At 40.5% G+C, this 19,558-nt stretch overlaps 1 protein-coding gene across 5 annotated transcripts in view; it reads right to left on the bottom strand.

Moving 5' to 3' along the window:
* The window catches only part of grid2 (glutamate receptor, ionotropic, delta 2), a 420,953-nt gene that overhangs the window by 73,331 nt on the left and 328,064 nt on the right, over nucleotides 1-19,558 (bottom strand). For all 5 annotated transcript variants that reach the window (XR_003462339.1, XR_003462340.1, XM_010731260.3 and 2 more), the window contains exons 10-11: nucleotides 19,312-19,509; nucleotides 15,877-16,189 (exon numbers count right to left, since the gene is read on the bottom strand). Coding sequence is in view for 3 of the 5 variants with exons in the window: in XM_010731260.3 (XP_010729562.1) it covers nucleotides 15,877-16,189; nucleotides 19,312-19,509 (511 nt within the window). In the remaining 2 variants the exon portion in view is untranslated. The remainder of the gene's footprint in view (nucleotides 1-15,876; nucleotides 16,190-19,311; nucleotides 19,510-19,558) is intronic.

Raw genomic sequence — 19,558 nt, 5'->3', positions numbered from 1 at the left:
CATTTCACACTTATTGTCTCACTTACGGTTCATGTTTTACATTGGGTCAGAAAGGAGCACACAGAGGGTTGGATGGCCCCTTACTGAGAGTTGAAATTAATTGGAAAAGGCAACTTCGTAAATCGATTTTTCCGGGTAGTTTGCTTTGGGTCTCTCTCTCTCTTTTACACTTTCTCTTGCTTGTCCTCTCCTGTTGACTTTGAAATTTTGCTTGTAATGATGTTATTTTGAACTATGTTGGGACACCGCATGGTACACAGAGTGGCATGCTGTACCCGAATAGCTTTGCTTACTCATCCTGTCACCACAACATGGACTGGAGCACAAACCTTTCCAGTTTGTTGAACCATAAGACAAATCATCAGCTTCACTGAGTTGGGCTGGATATGAATATTTGGCTATTTGGGTATTGGGTAGGTATTCTGTGCTCAATTTTGGGATTGCTATTTGTAGTGCAGGGTATTAATGTGCTTGGTTTTTAGACCATTTATCTTGTATGCTCTCAGTTCAGATACAAGATCTCTGTGCTTTGTCTCATAGGATCTTGGACTCCAAATATATGAGACATACTGGTTCTGAAACGTCCATGGGGAGAATTAATGTGTCTATCCAGTCTTGATTCAAACTTTTAGCTGCTTTGTCTAGTTTTCTCATTTTAGAGCTGGCCATATGATATTACTTTACTCTGACTTACTTATTTTCTCAGACAATGCCAGTGGAAATGAGACGATGCAACTATGTATTGCATTAGCCTGGCAAACTAATGATCAGAAAAAAATGAAATGAAAAATGTAAAGCTTATCAGAATCGCCAATTATTCCTAGAGACTCTTCATTGTTCATGAGAACAGCATCACCTGTGAGTTTTTGATTCAACTCGTAAACCATGTCTGTCTGGCCATTACTTAAAAAAATGCAATAATAAGCTTAATGGCTACATTTGAACAGTGAATGGTTTATTTTTGTGATATGTTTCACTGTCTTGTGCTGGTGGTCGGCTGTGTCATTAGTGTGGTGTTATGGCCAAACATGCAGCCTAAGAGAAATGGCTCATTGGCAATTATAAACTAATTGCATTTTGTGCTGGTTGGCCAGGTGCCATGTTGTGGGCCTAATATATCATGTATAATGGCCAGTCATTATTTCACATTACTGAAAAAGCTTTATGGGTGTCCAAGGCATGCATATCATTCTCTTTAATGAAAGAATTTCTAAAACATACAGTACATCCGGTTTCGATAAGGATTAACTCAAATCGGGCCTCTGACCACATCCTACATCACAGCTGGGTGTGGCCATGTGTGGTCTTTTGCATGGCACTTCAGTACAACACTAGATCACAGCTGGGCAAGTGGTGGAAAAAGTTGTCGACACTAATTGGAGGGGAAGCAGACCACTGAATCTGGATATTAAGATTAACCTAATAATTACTCCACACATGTAGATGTTTGTCTTCATTTCTTTGATCCTGGACATGATAACTGTGCATGGTTTCTTCCCTTCCCTATTTTTTGGAGTACATTTTAGACTTTGCTTTGACTGTGCTAAAATAAACAATTCAAAAAACTCCCCAAAAGCAGGATTTTCTGGTTGTAGCCTCTGTACAATCACTGAGTTGTAACAAAGTTTAATTTTTGTGAGTTCAAGTCGCAGTACATTATACTAGCTACAAAATGCCTCGTGTACAGTATTTCCTACAGTTAAACTAAGTTTCAGGTCGCATTGACCAAATATATCAAAATTATCCTAAACTTCACCACATTCACGGAAACTTACTTGTGTGTTTGCCCTTCAGAGAGACTCTGAGCAACTTGCTGCATCATCACTTGTAAACATTCATTAAAAACTAGCTGCTTTTTGGCCTGGTGAGCTTTTTCTTATTCCCCCGAATGAATGAAGGTGGAGCAGCCAGTGAAGTTCCAGACCACACCGAGCCAAGTGTGGAGACCGGCGATAAACCTCTGGCCTTATTCAGTGTGTATGTGTGTGTATGCATCTCTGTATGACTTAGTTTGCTAACTTCCTAATGCCTTCCCAGAATAGCTGGGGTAAGAGTACTACTACTGAATGTGTGTGTACGTGTGTGTACCGTATGCAGAAATTGCTTGACATTGGACTTATTACAGAAACACTCATTTCTCCCCTTCTCACCTCCTTTCTTCAAGCCTGATCAGCACTTTTGCCTGCTTTTCACAGTTGAAAGGAACATAAAAATGATGGAGTCAGCATAAATTTCTTTGAGCTTATTTACAGGCTGTGTTTCCCTGCTCGCCTCCTATACATGGATCAATACAATCTGTGTATCGTATAAGGGTTACAACAGCCAACGGGAAGTCAAGGCTGTGTGTGTGTGTGTGTGTGTGTGTGTATGTGTGAGCGTGTTTGTGCGTATTTGGCTCTTTTGTGTATATACGCTTATTTCTAAAGGGCAAAAGTAAGGGCTTTTCCCGCAGAAGGAGAGAACATTTCACACACCAGTGTACAGCCAATCCATAATATCTGAAGGTTGTTTAAAAAGTGGTGATGGATGAAGTTATTTATTAATATCTCAGCCTGATAGTCTTCATGGAAGAATGGGAAACATTAGTAACAGGAAATATGAGGTGACTTTTTACTTTCTGCCCATTCTGTAAGGCATGTATTCACAAATACACCTTTCCCCACTGAGATGGATCTCAAAGCACATCTGAAAAGAATGAAGTACAAAAAAGTTAGAAAAGAACTTTGCCATCTGTCGTAGGTGTCTGAAACCTACAGTAAACCATGAATCTTCCTGATAAAAAACACACACTGGAAACAAACAGACAGTCAGATTAGATCCAGGGCTCTCTAATCCCTTATCCTTTTTCTTACCAAAAGAACACAGTGGCACATGTGTGGATGTCCGTCACACACACTTTGAATTCAGTCAGCAGTTACAGTACTGTGGTCTCATTAAAGGTGACTGCATGGAAACTGTGTCTTAATCTATCAAACCAATAAGGCCATGGCTGCCTCTCTGAGTGCAGCTTCTGACAGATGGCTCTTTCAGCAATTTCCCCTTGACTAGGACAATCTGTGTGTATGTGTCTTCTTATGAACACACACAAGTCTGTGAGTGTGTGCGTACTTCTAAGCTCTTTCACTTGATCGTGATTATATTTGAGTTGCTCATATTCAATTTTAACAATGTCATTCTCAATATTTCACACCTCGCAAACCCATGTACTCTTTCACTCCTCTCCGACATCTTGTCTTGCTCTTCCTCAAGGACAGGATGTTTGTGCTCACTGTGGAAATTTACGCAGATCTGCAACTTCTGCATTTCCACTTTAATTAACCATTAAGTCACACACGCTGCAGGCCTCAGATTTTGTGTACTGTATCTGTCTTGACTGACCACTAGTAGCACTTGCAAAGTTTAGATAAGTGGGTTCCTTTTTGTTTATGCCGCAGGAAATGCACCAGCAAATGCCAGGGTATATGAGAACTTCCAAGTGTACAAATGTCTTTCAGTATCTTGAAAAATAAAATGTACTATCATCAATATTACTATAATCATAATTATAGCAAGCAGGCTAACATGAATCTACATGAAATAATGTTCCCAAACATAATGATGCAATGTTTTTATTAAAGAAAATAACTTTTAGGTACACTGAATGTAAACATAACTGTGTGTCAAGGGAACATTTAATATTTGCAGATGATTGTATAGTGCTCAAAAATTTGGAATTGACAAGCTTGATTCCCTACAGTTAAAGGGCTTCCTTTCTTTTTTTTTTTGCTTTTAGGTTTTTGTTATTTTGTCTGAAGCGTTTGTAAAACTAGTAATGTTTTGTACATGGAGAACAAAACACTGTGGAATAGTTCAACCAGACACAGAGGACAGAAAGAGTCAAAAATTCAAAATAAGGAATTATCAGTTATTGGTAAAAGAAATTGCAAACTTAGCATGCCTGCACACTAATGCTTAAAACAAGTTGGAATTCACAGGCGTGCTGCCTTATCAAGGTTATTTATGAAAATTAAATAGGAATAGAAGGATAGTCAAGGGCTAGCACTACTGGATCACAGAATATTAGCTGAATATAATATGAACTGACAATTTGCAGTTTAAACATATTCAACATATCCAACTGTTTACTGCAGAGGGCCCAGGGTAAAATAGGTTCTGATAATAGCTCAATTGCAAACACTACCAGGTTCACTTGTGCTTTTCTGAACTGGAAAACAATTTCAAAATCAAAGATCATTAAACTATATTGAATTCTACTATTTAAAATAGCCATTATTGAAGAAAAGAAGAAAATTCAATACAGTGACAGCAAACTTTGAGCAGTTGTGTAAACATATACTGTAAGCATATACTAAATATATATTGGGTGAGTCTGTAAATATTGAACCGTTAAAGTGCTCTTACCCAAGGTACCATGGGCATATTCTACACAATGAAAGCTTAATTGTAGAAAATATGAAATTGGCAACTACATACTCATATGTGCGATTACACACATAAAAAGTCACACATACGTGCAGAACTGTCACTGCATTCTTGTCTTTTGTACTGGCTAGAAAACTGTTTCACTTCTCCACCCTCGTCTCCAAAACAGCACTCTAAGGACAGAGGCGATGGATGACAGCAAGTCACACCCTCACCCTGTTTCTTGACACCTCATCCCCACAAGTTGAGCTCTTACTGTCTCCGCACAGTTTCTTTACATCGCCGCTTTCTTTGTTGCTCCCAATGTTCCCTGCCTGCCTGTCCTCACCATGCCGTTCCGGTCGCCCATTTTGTTTCTCTTTCACTGCCATTATTGCAGGAGTTTAGTCAGAACAGACATGAATTATGAGCACAAGGTTTAAAACAATATTGATTATGAAAACGAAGTTAAAAGGCACGGATAGTAATTAACACCCTGATTGGCTAAAAATGAGCCTGGTTTCTTTTTTGCCAGTTAAAGTGCATAATTGCATTTTGCCACATTTGATTAGGCTGTGAAGTGGTTCTCGTCTCTAGAGAACAGAAAGGTAATGTAAAAAAAGAGAGAAGCTTGGCGAGTGTTCTCTCTCTTTTCTTACACTTCTAAACTATTTTTTCAGTTTATTTTTAATATATATATATATTCTTTTTTACCAAAGACACCCTCCGTTCTCACCTTGCAGAGGAGTGCACACACTCGGCCGCTTATTTTACATTTTTAGTCTCACACAAGCCACAGAAAACCACACAGACAACCACACATAATTTGTCTACCACTTCATAAGATAACTGCAGTAATAGGAGCAAAAAGCAAAAAGTTATACACATCCATAACTTTCACATTTTGACATCTGACCACATTCAGCTTTGTTATTTAGGAGGCAGAGTGCACCTTTAAACTGTCAGTGTGCCCCACAACACTGATATAATGAGGTACAGGAGTAGGTTATTATGTGTTCTGGTTCCCCTTGCCCCTAATATTGTTTCCAGTCCTCTACATCCATCCCCCTTTCCTCCTCCTTGTCCTCCCTCAAGCTTGCAGTATTTATTTCCAGTCATAACTCCAGCTAACATGTTTGTTTGGCCACTGTGAAAACTTGAGCTATTCTGTCTTTCTTTCCAAACTTCTCTATTATTGTATAGTCCTGCCTCAGCAGTCACTATAATGACTGACTGAGCACTAACAAGGTGTCTAACAAGGTGTGCAGCACTCCGCTCACCCACTGTTTTATTTCTTTTGACTGACCCATCTTCTATCCCTTTTTCTTCGTCCATCTGGCTGAGCTGTTTTGGAGTTTTGCTGGTGGGCTGGTGGAGAGGGGACTGCCTTGTTCCCATAAATGATCACATAAATCTTGCAATTATCTGGATTTATTGAGAGTTATTGAGGGAAAGCAGGACGTTGTTTGTTACCATGCCTTTTGTTGATGAACAAAAGGAACCGGCAGATCTATTCTTTCTTTTTTATTATCTCTGTCATCCTTTAACAAGTCTAAGGTTACATCATTCTTAGTGTCTTATTGATTCTAAATCAACAGAACTCTAATTATTCAGACTTTTTTTCATGATGCTGTCTGTTTGAATATACTCTGAGTGTTTTTGTTCTCCTTTCCAGGCATACGTTTCTACATTTACCTATTAGGTGCCTCTGAAGAGTATGTACATTAATTACAATTTTGAGAAACGGTTACTATGAGCATCAAGAAGCAATTAAATCTATTGTTTATTCCAGCTGCATTCTGTTCAAAGCATGACCTTTACAACACATTCACTGGGAAATAAACGTAATTCACTTTCAGTCTGTTTATCTGAGGCAGTTACCAGCAGAGAGCCCAAAATAAATACGTTTGTATTACAATTAAGCCACCCTCCTCATTACTGTCCTTCCCAGCTAGAGCTTTGCTGACTCCCTGGTGGGAGAATCTGGGTAGAAAAAGACGAACCAATTTCAGTGTGCTTCAGGGCTGCTTTGACAGATATATATATTTTATGGGAGGTACAGATCTTCACTCAGCATCGCTACAGCATCTACACAGTAAAACACGGCCTAGGATGAATGTTATATGTATGCTAATGTTTGCGGTATATCTCTCGGTCTATCTGTCCGTGTGTCTGCGTTTGTGGTCTCCAGCTCAACGTGACATTTAGTGTAGAAGAACAGCAGGAGACATCTTGTTCATGCAACTTAACCAGCATGATTAAACATTTAATATGGAGAGCGAGAGGGCGCAAGGAAGTGAAAGCGCATTAACAGCATGTGAGAGTCAACACATAGATTACACTCTGACATGTAAAATATACCATATGCATGCTGAGCAATATGAAACAGATACTTTAGCCACCAGTGCGAGAGGAGCAGGGTAATTAAAACTAAAGGCCATATCTGTTGCCCTATGATGACAATCAAAACACAAACACAACAGGCTCATTTACATTTTTCAATTGCTTCCAATTGTGCGTCACTACAATGACTGAAATAGTTGAATATCACTTCACTATTATAAGCAAGCGTAGAAATGTGTTAAAAAAATCCTCCTTTTGATTTGCAAGTATTCATATCTTATAGATCACATTTTGTTCATTTTCTTTCATGTCACTATATTATGAAGAAGAAGAAGAAGAAGAAGAAGAAGAAGAAGAAGAAGAAGAAGTTCCCTTCAGCTCTACAAAGCTTCATATTCGTTTTCCCTGCCAACAATTTCGCTGGTTTTGGTTCACTCTCACAGCTCTCATAGTATCTTTTTTGGCCACAGCCAGCAGCTGTTCATAAAAAAAAAGCTAGCTGCTCAACACCAAACAGCAGACAGATAAAATTAGTGTCTAGCTTGTGCATGAAATAGATTTAAAAGCTTAAGTTCCAGCCAAATATGTCCCTTAAGATTTGGCGAAGACCTAAAAGGAGCTAAAAGAAGACTGAATATTGGACTTTCAGTAGAAAGAGTTCACAAGTTCATCTGAAATTTAATAATACATACATAATATAAAAAAGATAAGATGTCAGTGCGGCCGCCCCAAGGTAGCAGATACGGTACGATACATCAGTGAATGCACTTTCCACTACTGAAGGAAGGAAGAGGCTCATGGTGGAGGAATGGACTGATTGCTTGGAGGGCAGAAGGAATGAAAGCGAGTTTGAGTGGGATGTGGCTGAACAAGTAACAGCTGGACCTCATCACATGTGAGCAGTAAGAAAGCAGCGGACAGAAGGAGGGAAAGTGAAAAAGGGGAGAAAGGAAAGGAAGCGACTGTGAAAGAAACAATAGAGCACATAGCGGAAGAAAGAGCAAGAGAGAGACATGCATTTAATGGAACTGCTGAGAGAAGGTCTCTTTTCACAGCAGCACATCTCTGTAGCCAGAAAGAGACAGTGAGAAGGGACAGAAAAGGAGAAAAAAGAGGGAGGATAGATGGAGAGATGGAGGGGCACAGTCAGGAGGGATGCGTCTCCTAAAGTTGGGTCCACTTCACAGCAGCACAACAGAGTCGTTAGAGAGAGGGATAATGGATTAGAGGGAGTCATAAAGAGGGGAAGAAGGAGAGAAAAAGAGAGCAGGAAAATGATGATAACGTTGGATTCCCAGCAGTATGGCTCAGCAGAAACGGAGATAATGATGGAGGGAGAAACACATAGAGGGAAGCGAGAGAGAGAACAGGGAGGGGAGAATGTGAACGCAACTCAAAATGAGGAAACTCGGCAGTAAGTAGAAAAAGCTGGAGAACAGAGGGATGAAATAAGAAAGGAGGGACGAAGGAAACAGACAAACAATTGGCGTTGTTTCTATATGGTACTTCAACAAGGCTGTGAAAAGAATACACGCTCTTCTTCTCTTTCTCTCTCAGTCATACTCGTGGACAGATAGATGCGCAGCAGGGGACAGTGGGAGAAAAAAAAAAGGGAAAGAGGAGATATTCAGAGCAGCAGATGGAAAGATGAAAGTGTTGATTATGGCCTATGGCCCTGACTGTGTGTTTGTGTTTGTGTGCAATCTTTTCATACAGTGAAAACAACAAATTCGCAGTGTGCGTATGTCTGTGACTGTGTATTATATTTCCCACAAAGTTAGCTCTAATTGAGAGACGGCAGCACTCACGCTGACAGTGGGACTGCATGCTAAGATAATAGACACATAAGCGCACACACCCACAAAAACACAGTCTGTTTCTCCACAGTGTCTTTTTGCTCCCCTACTGGTTAGGACATTAATTAGGGGAGAACACCAGAAAGCGAGACAGAGAGGGAGAGCGACTGGGAATGATTTGTGAAAGACAAATATTCAGTGCGACACCAGAGTTTTGTTTTCGACTGTTCTACTTTAGCTCAAACATTGACTGGGTAAACTTAGGAGTGAAAGTGGAGAGGCGGTGAGGCAGATGGAGGGAGACAGGGAGGTATCGAAACAGGAAATGGGATAGAGAAACAGGGTGCCGTGTCTCTCAAACTGTCCTTCTTGGTTTAATTTCCCTCTCTCTTCAACAAGTCTGACTTACATAACCGTACCTCCCTTCCTGCACAGGTTACACGTCAGCAGAGATGACTCCTTTGACTGCCAGCGTCTGTCGCCTGTTTGCACATTTCAATCACACCAAAGTTCACAGTCCATTTGAAAAACGCGGCCACTTTCTTTTCGCTCAGAGAGTTCAGAAGAGTCCCACGAAAAAGAAAAAGCTGTATCACGGTTGTTGCAGCTATCAAACGTAATCTGTTGCAAATGCTCTCTGGTTGTTGAACATAGTACCTGAGCAACACCTGAGGGCACGTTTGGCCCAGAGCTTTCAGTGGAAAACTAGCGCTGAAACCTCTCTCTGCTCTACGGCAAGACATTTTCTTTGGACTGCTATAATGTTTTCTTTCACTGCTATTTCTTTGCTTCCTGGTGTTTTATCGTCCTTTCTTTCCTTCTTAAAATTATAGCACTTTGAGGTTTTGCTTTTAATGAAGTGGATCACAAATTAATTTTTAGCATTACTGCATTTACTTGGATATTCAAAAGAATTCACCAGATGACTCAAACACAGTAATGAATGGTCACTTTAATTTGTCTTTGGTTGTATTCTGTCTCCAACATCCGTAGAAAATTCTGTTTAATCCACTTTACAGACTGTAATTTAAACAGCGTTATCATCATCAACGTCGAATAACACTTTCATTCCACGCCCATGAAATGTGACTATCTCACAAAGAAAGGCTTTTTTTTTGCTTTCGAGCACATTCTTCTGTTACCAGTGGTTTGAAATTGCCTTAAACACTGAATGAAGTAGACACTTCCTTATCAGCACCTCTGCTCAGCTTGTTGAAACTTCTATCTGAGGTACTGCAACTTTCTTCTGACGACACTCCCTCTAACTCATCCAAACTGCTGTAGGCTGTCTTGTTTTCTATCTTCGTGAATTCTTGCATGTCGCCCTCGCCCTCGCCCTGCTCTCCCCGCACTGACCGCCTGTGGTGGCTCATTTCAAATCCAAACCTGGTGTTGAAGACTGCAAATGAGTGCACATTCCCATGCCCCCAGGCGATGCTCTGTCCAGGCTCTACATATCAGCCAGTCAATGCCCTGCACTCTGCTAATGTTGTCTGCTCGACTCTCCTAATAATGTGATCTGGTAATCACTCATCCCAGCCGTGACTCTCCTCCCTCCTGGCTCTGAAAAATATTGGAATGACCTTCCCACCTCAGCCAGGGCCAAAGAGTAACCCAACTGAAGCTGAAAATTAATCTCCTTAGGAAACATTTCACATCCTTTTTAAATCACATCCTATCATCACCCTCTCTACACTCCCTACTTTATTCCGTCTCCAGCTCTTATTTAACTTTTGTATGACTTCTTCTCTGTCTGTGGTCACTGCTGAAAGACATTTGTCGGAACAATAGAGATGTAGTCCTCTTTGCAAAGATCAAAATCAAGTTCGGAACAACATCCAGGACAGATATGATGGATGATCTTTGGCAACGTGATATGTCAAGTTAGCTGTTTTGTGCTTTGTGCTGTCCAGAAGTCGGGGGGGTCACAGAAGCTCGCTTACATAATATCCTCTGGCTCAAGGTACTGAACTAATGTTAGCTCTTTGAATCCCTCTGACTTACCACACTGACCGGCAGCATATTGGCTGGCTGCATGCATCACACGCTCCATGACTAACAGTGATATGATCTTTGGCTGCAAGCCGTCTTCAGACATAGTAACCAGGTGCCACTACCATTACTAAACTAAGCAGGATCACACAATGACTGCTCCCACACTGAGCTTTGTGTAGCGCACCTCGTTCTCTATACCTGCTAGCCAGGGGTTGAGTGAGTATGTAACCATCAAAACTATCCTCAGTATTATCGCATTTCACAGACATGTAAATGCTAAATTGTACTGTCTGTAATTGTTGTACCAAAGCCATCTTCGCCTTACCGTTCTCTCCTTCAGTATGGTTTATTGCTCTACAGTATGTGGGCCTCCAGCTTTTTGTCATGGTGGCAAATGTGGTGTCTGACCTTGTTCTGATGGAGTGTGCTGTATATCCAGTATATCAAGTTAGAATTCTATAAATATATGTTTTGTGTCCACCCCCCAAACATTAATATTTTGTCAATATTAATGTTGGCTCACACTTACTAAGTTGAGGTTACTATGTATGCATATGGAACTTGAGACTTTTCCTTTTTTAGGATTTCTGCTGAAATTTCTGTGAACAACTGTTGATTTTATTTTTTTTTCTTGCAAAGCTGTTCTTTGAGGGATTCTTTGTTTGAGGCAATGCTATATGACTGTTAAATAATAAAAAAGGAAAGCCCACACTTCTACTAGGCCTTTTGATGTAGCAGATAACAATATATAGAACCAACCAGCAGATTTTCTGAGATGCAATACTTCCCATTGTGTCTCTTTGTCTCTTACCCTCTCTCTCCTCTCTTTTTGTCTCCCTCACTCTCCTCGAGACCAATTAGACATGGAGTACATACATCTTTTTCCCACTATTCCATCCCCTTGCTCACTTCCTTTATGTGTTTCTCCCTCTATTAGAGCAAGCACACCGACCGAAACAGCAGACTGAAAGACCTATGGGTGAAACTGTAAACACAGTCAATTGGCTGATTCTTTGGCCCTGATGGTCAGGGGGGAGTGAGTGCTGGCGTAAAGTAGAAAGGAAGACGAACTGAGATTAGGAAAGAGAGGTGAAAGGGAGAGTAAATAAGGGGAGATATGAAGGGAAGGATTGGTATGACTGGAGGAAGGCAGAGAATATGTTGAAGAGAAGGGACAAAAGGACACAAAACAAGAGATAAAGGGAGAAAGTGGAAGTATGAGAAAGGAGGAAGATAGGAGAGGAATTGCAAAAGGGTGAAAAAGGAGGAAAAAAAGAAAGGAGAAGATTTGAGAGAAATAAGTCAAATCCCTCTGCACCTCCGTCTCCTTCTCCTCTCACCCTCTCTCTGTCTCAAAGTGACAGCCAAAAGCAAAGTTCTGGCGTCATGTTTGACTATTCACTCTCATCACTCATCTCCAGCTCCCTCCTGCTGTGGGGAGTGTGTGTGTGTCTTTGCATTTGAATCAATTTTCCCGGAGGGTAATATTTCAGGGTGAAGCACAAAGGTCTGGGACATTATACAGGTGCTGTGAGAGAACTGCCGCATGAATATTCGGTGTTACACCAACTTTATGAACCTGTTTTTGTAGTCCTGCTAAGTCTAATTTGTCAGTCACAATACAGTTGGATTTTGTTTTGATGTCTCTCTGTGGGATAGACCTCCTTGTGTATTCACAGTAGCACATGTTTACGCCAGCCCTGAGAAGCTGACAGTCATGATGTCTGCGGGGCCCTTTGGTGTAATATATGGCCAACAATCAACTCTTCTCACTCGAGAAGCCAAGCCACGCTCTGTGAGCAGGCTATCTGTCCTCAGACTGAGACTGAGTGTCCTGAGTCTGTGACTTGAGTTCAAGTCACTCCCTCCTTAATGTCAGCCTTACGCATCTGGTGCACCTGGCTACGGATTACTGTAAAGCTACAGCAACAGCACCATGGCGAGACCTGCAGCTGCTGTGCTATTTGTCAAAACCTTTGGCTATAATAACTTCACACAATGCTTTGCCAAACCTGTACTTGGAAAATATTAGTTTTGAAAATCTCTGGTCCAGAGAAAACTTCCCAACTGCCACCATGCTCTTTTTCCAATATGTGGGCTCGGAGCTCAGTTTGCCAAGAGGCAAAGAGACTCAGTTCAAGTGTTGTATTGTTCAGTGTCACACTTAAGTCTCACGAACACTTTGTGGAAGTAAATGTTTGTTCACTGACGCATCCAAACACACAGCCAAGGGCACAGGGATACAATTTTTCATAAGAAAAAAACATAAACACAAAGTTGCAAAACATAATGTTTTCCCTTAAAACACGCCCTCCCTGGAGTGAAATAGCCCAGTCCGGCTGTCCTGAGTGTATCAGTGTGCTCAAGTGTATGAAAGTTTGCATATGGGTACAATATCAACCAGGAAAGTAGTGACAATAGATACCAGCCTATTGGGCAGGGCAGAACAGTGCACTGGAAGAGTAATCTCCATTACTGGTGAGAACAAACGACACAACCATGGTGGCCTACAGCAACCATCGGGAAGGTTTTGGTGTTTCCAAAAATCCACACACAACTTATTTGCCTGGTCTGGGAGTCATACAGACTCACAGGTAACTTTAGAACTACAGGGCTATCATCCACCAGATTTATTAATGGCTGTAAGTGTTTGAGGAATAGTGTGCTAAAGGAGAGGAAATTCCCTTTCGATGTTCAGTTAATGCAATTCTGTTCTTTCTGCAGGATTTAGGTGACAAAAAGAAGAAATTTTCTACTATTATTCGTACTTGGCTGCTATTTCCTCTTGCCATAACGATTTAGATGGTAAAATGGCAGGCCGGCATCATTTTGTCAGTGTCAGGGGTGCACAGAGACACAAGCTCCAAGGCAAAGTCACCTTCGTGGGATTTGACTATACTTCTGGAGGCCCTCACCAGAAATCAGTTTCAGCCACTATAACACATAAAAAAGCAATCTGTGAAGGTGGCTTTGGTGATGACCTTAGCCACTGCTAAAAATGGGAGTTATATTCATGCTCTGTGTATCTTGCCTCAGTGCAGTTCATCCCTGGGAACCTTGGGGTGACCCTTGAAGCCTAATACTGCTTTCATCCCAATCCTTTCAATCCGGTCAATCCTTCACCAGTGGACCTTACAGGTATATGAAACAGCAGCAGCTGTATATGTAGTGCACAGTTTGCACTTTGCATACCTAATGTGGAGAGGACAAGGACCTTTTTGGAAAGGAGACCAGTTGTTTGTGCCCTGGGCTTAAGCCATACCGGGTTATGCCCATTATAAAGCCAAGATTTTCTTACTGGATAGTGGATGCTATTACACTGGCTTATTCCTGTTCAGGCCTTTGTGTTATGGCTGGGTTGTGGGCACTTTCTACCAGGGGTTTTGCAACTTAGGGGGGCCTGGGTCCCTGTCCAGGATACCGGTTCTGCAACTAGCTAGCAAGATCTTATGAGTAGGATATGTCTCTGACCCTTGTTCATGTTGTCCTGATTGTTGTCTTTTTGGTGGACCTGGCTAATACAAAATCACGTCTCTACTCTGTGTGACAAAGGAGATCTCTGCTTGACAAAATTGTTGCTGGGATGGAAGGAACCGTATTCCAGGTGACTTTTGAGCTTTAAAGGTCATCCTACTTAGCCTTGTGGCAGTAATCTGTTCATGCTCAGTTAATTTTGTGAGCGATATTTCCGGCTAGCCAAATCAGAAACAAATTACCTGTAGCTAAAGCTCTTCTCACAAGAACAAGATGTACCTGATGCCACACACAAACACACACATACTGGGTATATACACAACACAACCACACCGATGTATCCACACACAAAGGACAAACCCACTCTTGAAGAATTAGAGCCCTTCTCTCGCTCTCCTTTTTTTTCTCTAATGATGCCATGACTAAAATGTTAATTACAGCTAAAAAGAGAAACGATTGCGAATATCAAACAGCAATTAGCATGTATCATCATCATCATTACCACCATTAGCTGCAGCACAAGATGGAGGATTATTTACCTAACGGTGGAATGCTCATCAGTTGCTTATTCAAGGCCTGAAATGTTTCACAGGCAGCAAAACTAAGAAAAAAAAACAAAAAAAAAACATCCTCCTAAAATTTGCATAATTAATGTAGCTTAAAAAATTAACTATTGCAAGTCCTGAAGCATGATGGCAAGAGTACACTGTACTCGCTGGAAGATAGCAGTTACTTATTTATTATGCTACAAACCAAACACACATTTGCACATATACACACACAAAACTTAGCTTATGATTATGAACATATTTAATATCTCTTTTATACTATATTTAATAGAGATGCTCAAACACACAACCAGTTGGAAAACAGACATTTTTCCTCTGGTCCCTTTGCCCTTTCCTCTCCCCGTCATGGCTCTATTCCTGCACTGATGGAATTTAAATCCTTCCCTAGGTGTCAATTGTCTGATCTACACACCAGAGCATGGCCCAGTGGATTCTGGAAAATCTTTTGGTAGATAACCAGGATGAGGTCATTATCCTCCACTCAATCCATGTGGAACAAAACCTCTCCTTCGTTTTCTTCTCATTTGACTATTGTGCTCAAACACAAAAGGTCAAGTCACACTTATGACACCCAGAGGAGAGCTATTAAATTCAAATTTCATTTTTTTGATATTAGATTGTTTTAGCAATCACAGTTGTTTTCTTCTATGCTTCCCTCCTCTCTCATTACCAGTCTATCTTTACCTTTATTTTTGGACCCTGCAAATAAAGTACGTTTTAAAAGTCAATATCCCTAAGGCAAAATATTAAACAACAACACAAGCTGTGAGAACCATAACAATGATTTAAGATGCTGTTGTGAGCATGTGTATGTGTGTTTGAGAAAATGCACATATTATAAACTTATAGAAATATATGACAGTAACAAGTTAGGTGATTCTGTAGGCAAATGACTGTTTTTGTGAGCTCACAAATGTGCTACCTTCTTATCCTGCACATAATTCATAGGGAGGTGTTCAGGCTGGAAGGTGGGCACAGCAGTCCTGCGTCCCGTGTTCGGGGAAGTTGGTCACTAAAACACTGAGTTTGATCTCTGATCTATGATCAGTTGGATCCCAGTTGGCATTGGCAAGATATACTTTGGACAGGTTGCGAGTCCATCACAGGGCTGATGCATATAGACAAACAATTACTCACACTCACATTCACAATTACAGGGGTTTTAGAATCACCAGTTAAACTATAGCTATAACCTGCTTGATCAGACCATCCCAAAATCAATACATTCATTCATCAGGAAACCCTTTTTTGTGATCCCTCTCCTGATTTTTAAACCCACTATACAATTTATTCCTTACCTTGTTGTACAAATGAGCCATACACGAACCACATGGAATTGTACAGTGTTGTCGATGACACGGATCCCATGGGTAGCCGGGGTGGGTTGAGCCAGTTGAGCAAGTACACTAGGATGCCAACAAGGAGCACGGTGCCCGCAATGCAAGCCCACAGTGACAGGTCGAAGGGTGCCAGGCAGGCAAACATGTCCACAGTGCGTTCGGCCTTGCGCAGCAGAACGCCCACAGAATAATCCATGTAGCGTGTGGTGAAGTCTACGACGCTCTCTCGCTCAGGCGTGATGGTCAGGGCAGAAAGTCCCACATCGGCTCGCTGCAAAGGGCGAAGGGTAAGAGAGGAATCTGAAGTATCAACACTGTGAAAATGTGTAGGTGAGGAATCCAGCTAAAAAATGTGGACTTCTGTACCCACGGCTAGGTAAGTGCTTCAAGCCCCACCATCTAAATTGATGCATTATAATACAATACATTGCAATTATAATATAATACAAAGAAACTTTACTCTGACACAAACATGATGTCACTTTTAAATCATTCAATAATTACTCCACTGATCTGCTTCTCTGTCAGTATGTCTCCACTAACATATTCAATCCTTTCACATCTCTTGGAATTCCTGGAATGTTTGAGACAACTGCTTTAATTATTAATGTGTAAAGACTTTAAGTTGAAAAAAAAAAAAAGGCTGTCAGTGAATATGTCTGCCAAGAGAAATAGGCTGAGCTCAGCTTTAATTCGGAAACAATGATGGCTAATTAAAATGTCTTTAGTCCCCAGTGCTTGGTTAGCAGCTGTAGACATCTGCTTGTATCATAACAATGATTTAAGATGCAGTTGTGAGCATGTGTATGCGTGTTTGAGAGAATGCACATGTTATGAACTTGTTTGATAATGAGATTTTTCTTCTAGAAATATATGACAGTAACAAGTTTGGTGATTCCATAGGCAAATGAATACGCAAACACACAAACACACACTTGCATGCTTACCCACCGCACACAGTATCCATATCTCCACGCACACACATACACAAAACAAACTAAATATTTAATCCACTGTAGGCAAAAAAAAAAGTCTGCTAATTTCACAGTTGAGTGAGGAAACAAAATGCTTAAATGTGCAGAAATTGTCACTTATACTGCATAAGTAGAATATTGGGATAAACCCTGCAGGGTGCCTGTTGGTTGAGACAACTCAACAATATTCATGCATGTGTGTGTGAATAGAGATGAATTGGCATGCTGACTGCTATGGTCAGTCAACATGGAAACGTCCAGAGGGCGCTTGGTAATAATTATCTAGTATAATTGGGTTTTTGGAGAGATAAACCATGTTGCTGACTGATGGGGAAAACAAAATTATTTGCATGTTCACTTTATTTACAGCCCGTGCTTGTCTGTGTTCACATAAATATGCATTGTGCTCAGAGCATTTCTCTATCGTTTTGTGAGCTGTTCCACTTGGGGACACACACACGCACACACACACACAAGTATACAAGGTCAAGGGAAGGAGAACAGTCTTAAAAAAAAATGTTCATGCCTGACACACAGCCAAAAGAAAATCGTCAAATAAAGGCATGGAAAACTTCTGGGAAAACATTGCTGACAATAAGAAAACATCTACGACCTATGGGGAATGAAAATGAACAAAATGTGCAGCAGCTTAGTACAACTCCAGGAAGACATCAAAAGGCACACACATACAAATATGAGCACATAGTCACACACACACATACAGTACATACAGTGGCAAATGCTAATTAAAGGCCAACTTAGTCTTTATTGTGTAAAAAAAAAAAAAAAAAAAAAAGTATGATGATGATGGTTGAATCTGCAGTTTTTACATTGTGGGGTTATGCCTCAAAGTGTAATTAACCTGTGCTTAATTCTGTTGAATCTCATGTCACGACAGCATTTTATAGATTTGATTGATGTTTTCACACTTACTGATGATAAATCCTTTTTGTATTTCACACTCTAATGCTCATAATATAAAAATAACTTTATAGGTGAGAGATTTTTATTTATTTTTCATTGGGGTCTTGTGAGGGCAAGAAATTCTAACTTGCTTTCAGGATAAAACACATTTTATCTTCCCACAGTAAGTATTTAAAATTCCAAATAATTTAATTGCTAAGGCAGCTGTAGTAGCTACCATTGATTAATAATATTTAAACTTTAAATAATGACAATGTTGTACTACGTCGATAAATTATTTTGGAGACAAAGGAATGGTCTGTCTGTAACACAATGAGGTGAGCTCAAGGCTCATTGCTGGTGGGTCTCCACATGACAATGCTCAATTAATGAACCAAGGATCAAGAGGAACAAAGTGGGTCTGAGAAATCAAGAGGTATTCACTAAATGTTTCAAACATATTTGCTTAGCATTTGTTTCTGGAGCAAAATAAAATGCTCTGTCTTTTATAAACCGAATAAAGGATGAGTGAGGATAAGTGCAAATATCCTCCATGTGCTGAGGGTCATTACATTTTTCATAATGAGGTATTGATCCCAAAATGTTTGACTGATTGTGAAGTAAAAATGAAAAAAACTGAATTATTTTTACTACTCTGTACAAATGCACAAGTACCACCTTTGTTCTGCTTGTCTGCAACTTACTTTGTTTATGCAGTAAACAGTTAAAGATGGATTATAATACCAAACATATTCAGTACTTGGTCAAAATGATCTCAAATACTGAGTACTGTTTGTCAATGGCTACTAGGAAAGCTGCCCATGTCTGTGTTGGAAGCCATGTTGAACAGCATTGTTGAACAGCATGTTGAACAACAGCAAGCTCTGGGATGTAAATTGAGGGCAATAAACCTGGCAGCATGAAAGATTGATTCGCAAGTTTGTTAAGCAGCAGTGAAATTGGCTGAATACAAAAGTGCCGCTACTTTAAGTAACCTGAATGCTCCAGCAGCTGAGTTATGGTTAAAGAAGTTATCATCCAACTGCGCCAATTTATTGCCCTCAAACTATGGGCCTCTTCATCTTTGTGAAATTTATAACTTTACACTCTTTATAAACTTCATTGCCACTTTTCCACTTTTCACTGAGGAAGTTGAAGTGTCAGTGTCAGAAGTTATGCATCTAGTACTTGAAGATACTTGAAGCTCATCAAATTATTGAGAAGCTGCTGTGTTTTCATCGATATGAAAATACCACATCTTTGAATCTTTGAGGTCAGCACGTCTACATGCTGCAGTAGTTTGTGAAGTGTGAAGTGTCTATCGCTCCAATTTCAAGAAGTTGAACTCAGCCTAATTCAAATATTTTCTTTTAAAGTGACATGATTTGTAGTGGGAATACCACGATGGAACTCAAGGCTGTGCAGACTCGACTAGCCAGACTTGTTCTTGTATTGTAAGTGTGTGTTTGTGTGCTCACATGTCTTTGTGCATGTACGCAGATTATTTTCTACTCACCTTAAAGACCAATTCACCCATCAGTCCGTTCCACTGACCATCAGGCTGCAAGCTTCCATACTTGTGGTCTGGAGCGACGTAGATCTCATACTTGAAGCCCAGATAGTTAGACAGAGCATCCAAGACGTCAATAGAATAGCCCTGGTACTTCTTCGGTTTTCCCAGGACATTTTCTGACACCATTACAAACGGCTCCTCCTGAAAGGCAAAAATCAATCGGTGTGTCAGTAAGTCAGTCAAGCGGCCA

Source organism: Larimichthys crocea, chromosome III, assembly GCF_000972845.2.
Source record: "Larimichthys crocea isolate SSNF chromosome III, L_crocea_2.0, whole genome shotgun sequence".
Taxonomy (NCBI): Eukaryota; Metazoa; Chordata; class Actinopteri; family Sciaenidae; genus Larimichthys; species Larimichthys crocea.
The sequence above is the reverse complement of the archived record's forward strand: the minus strand, read 5'-3'. Positions and strand labels throughout refer to the sequence as shown.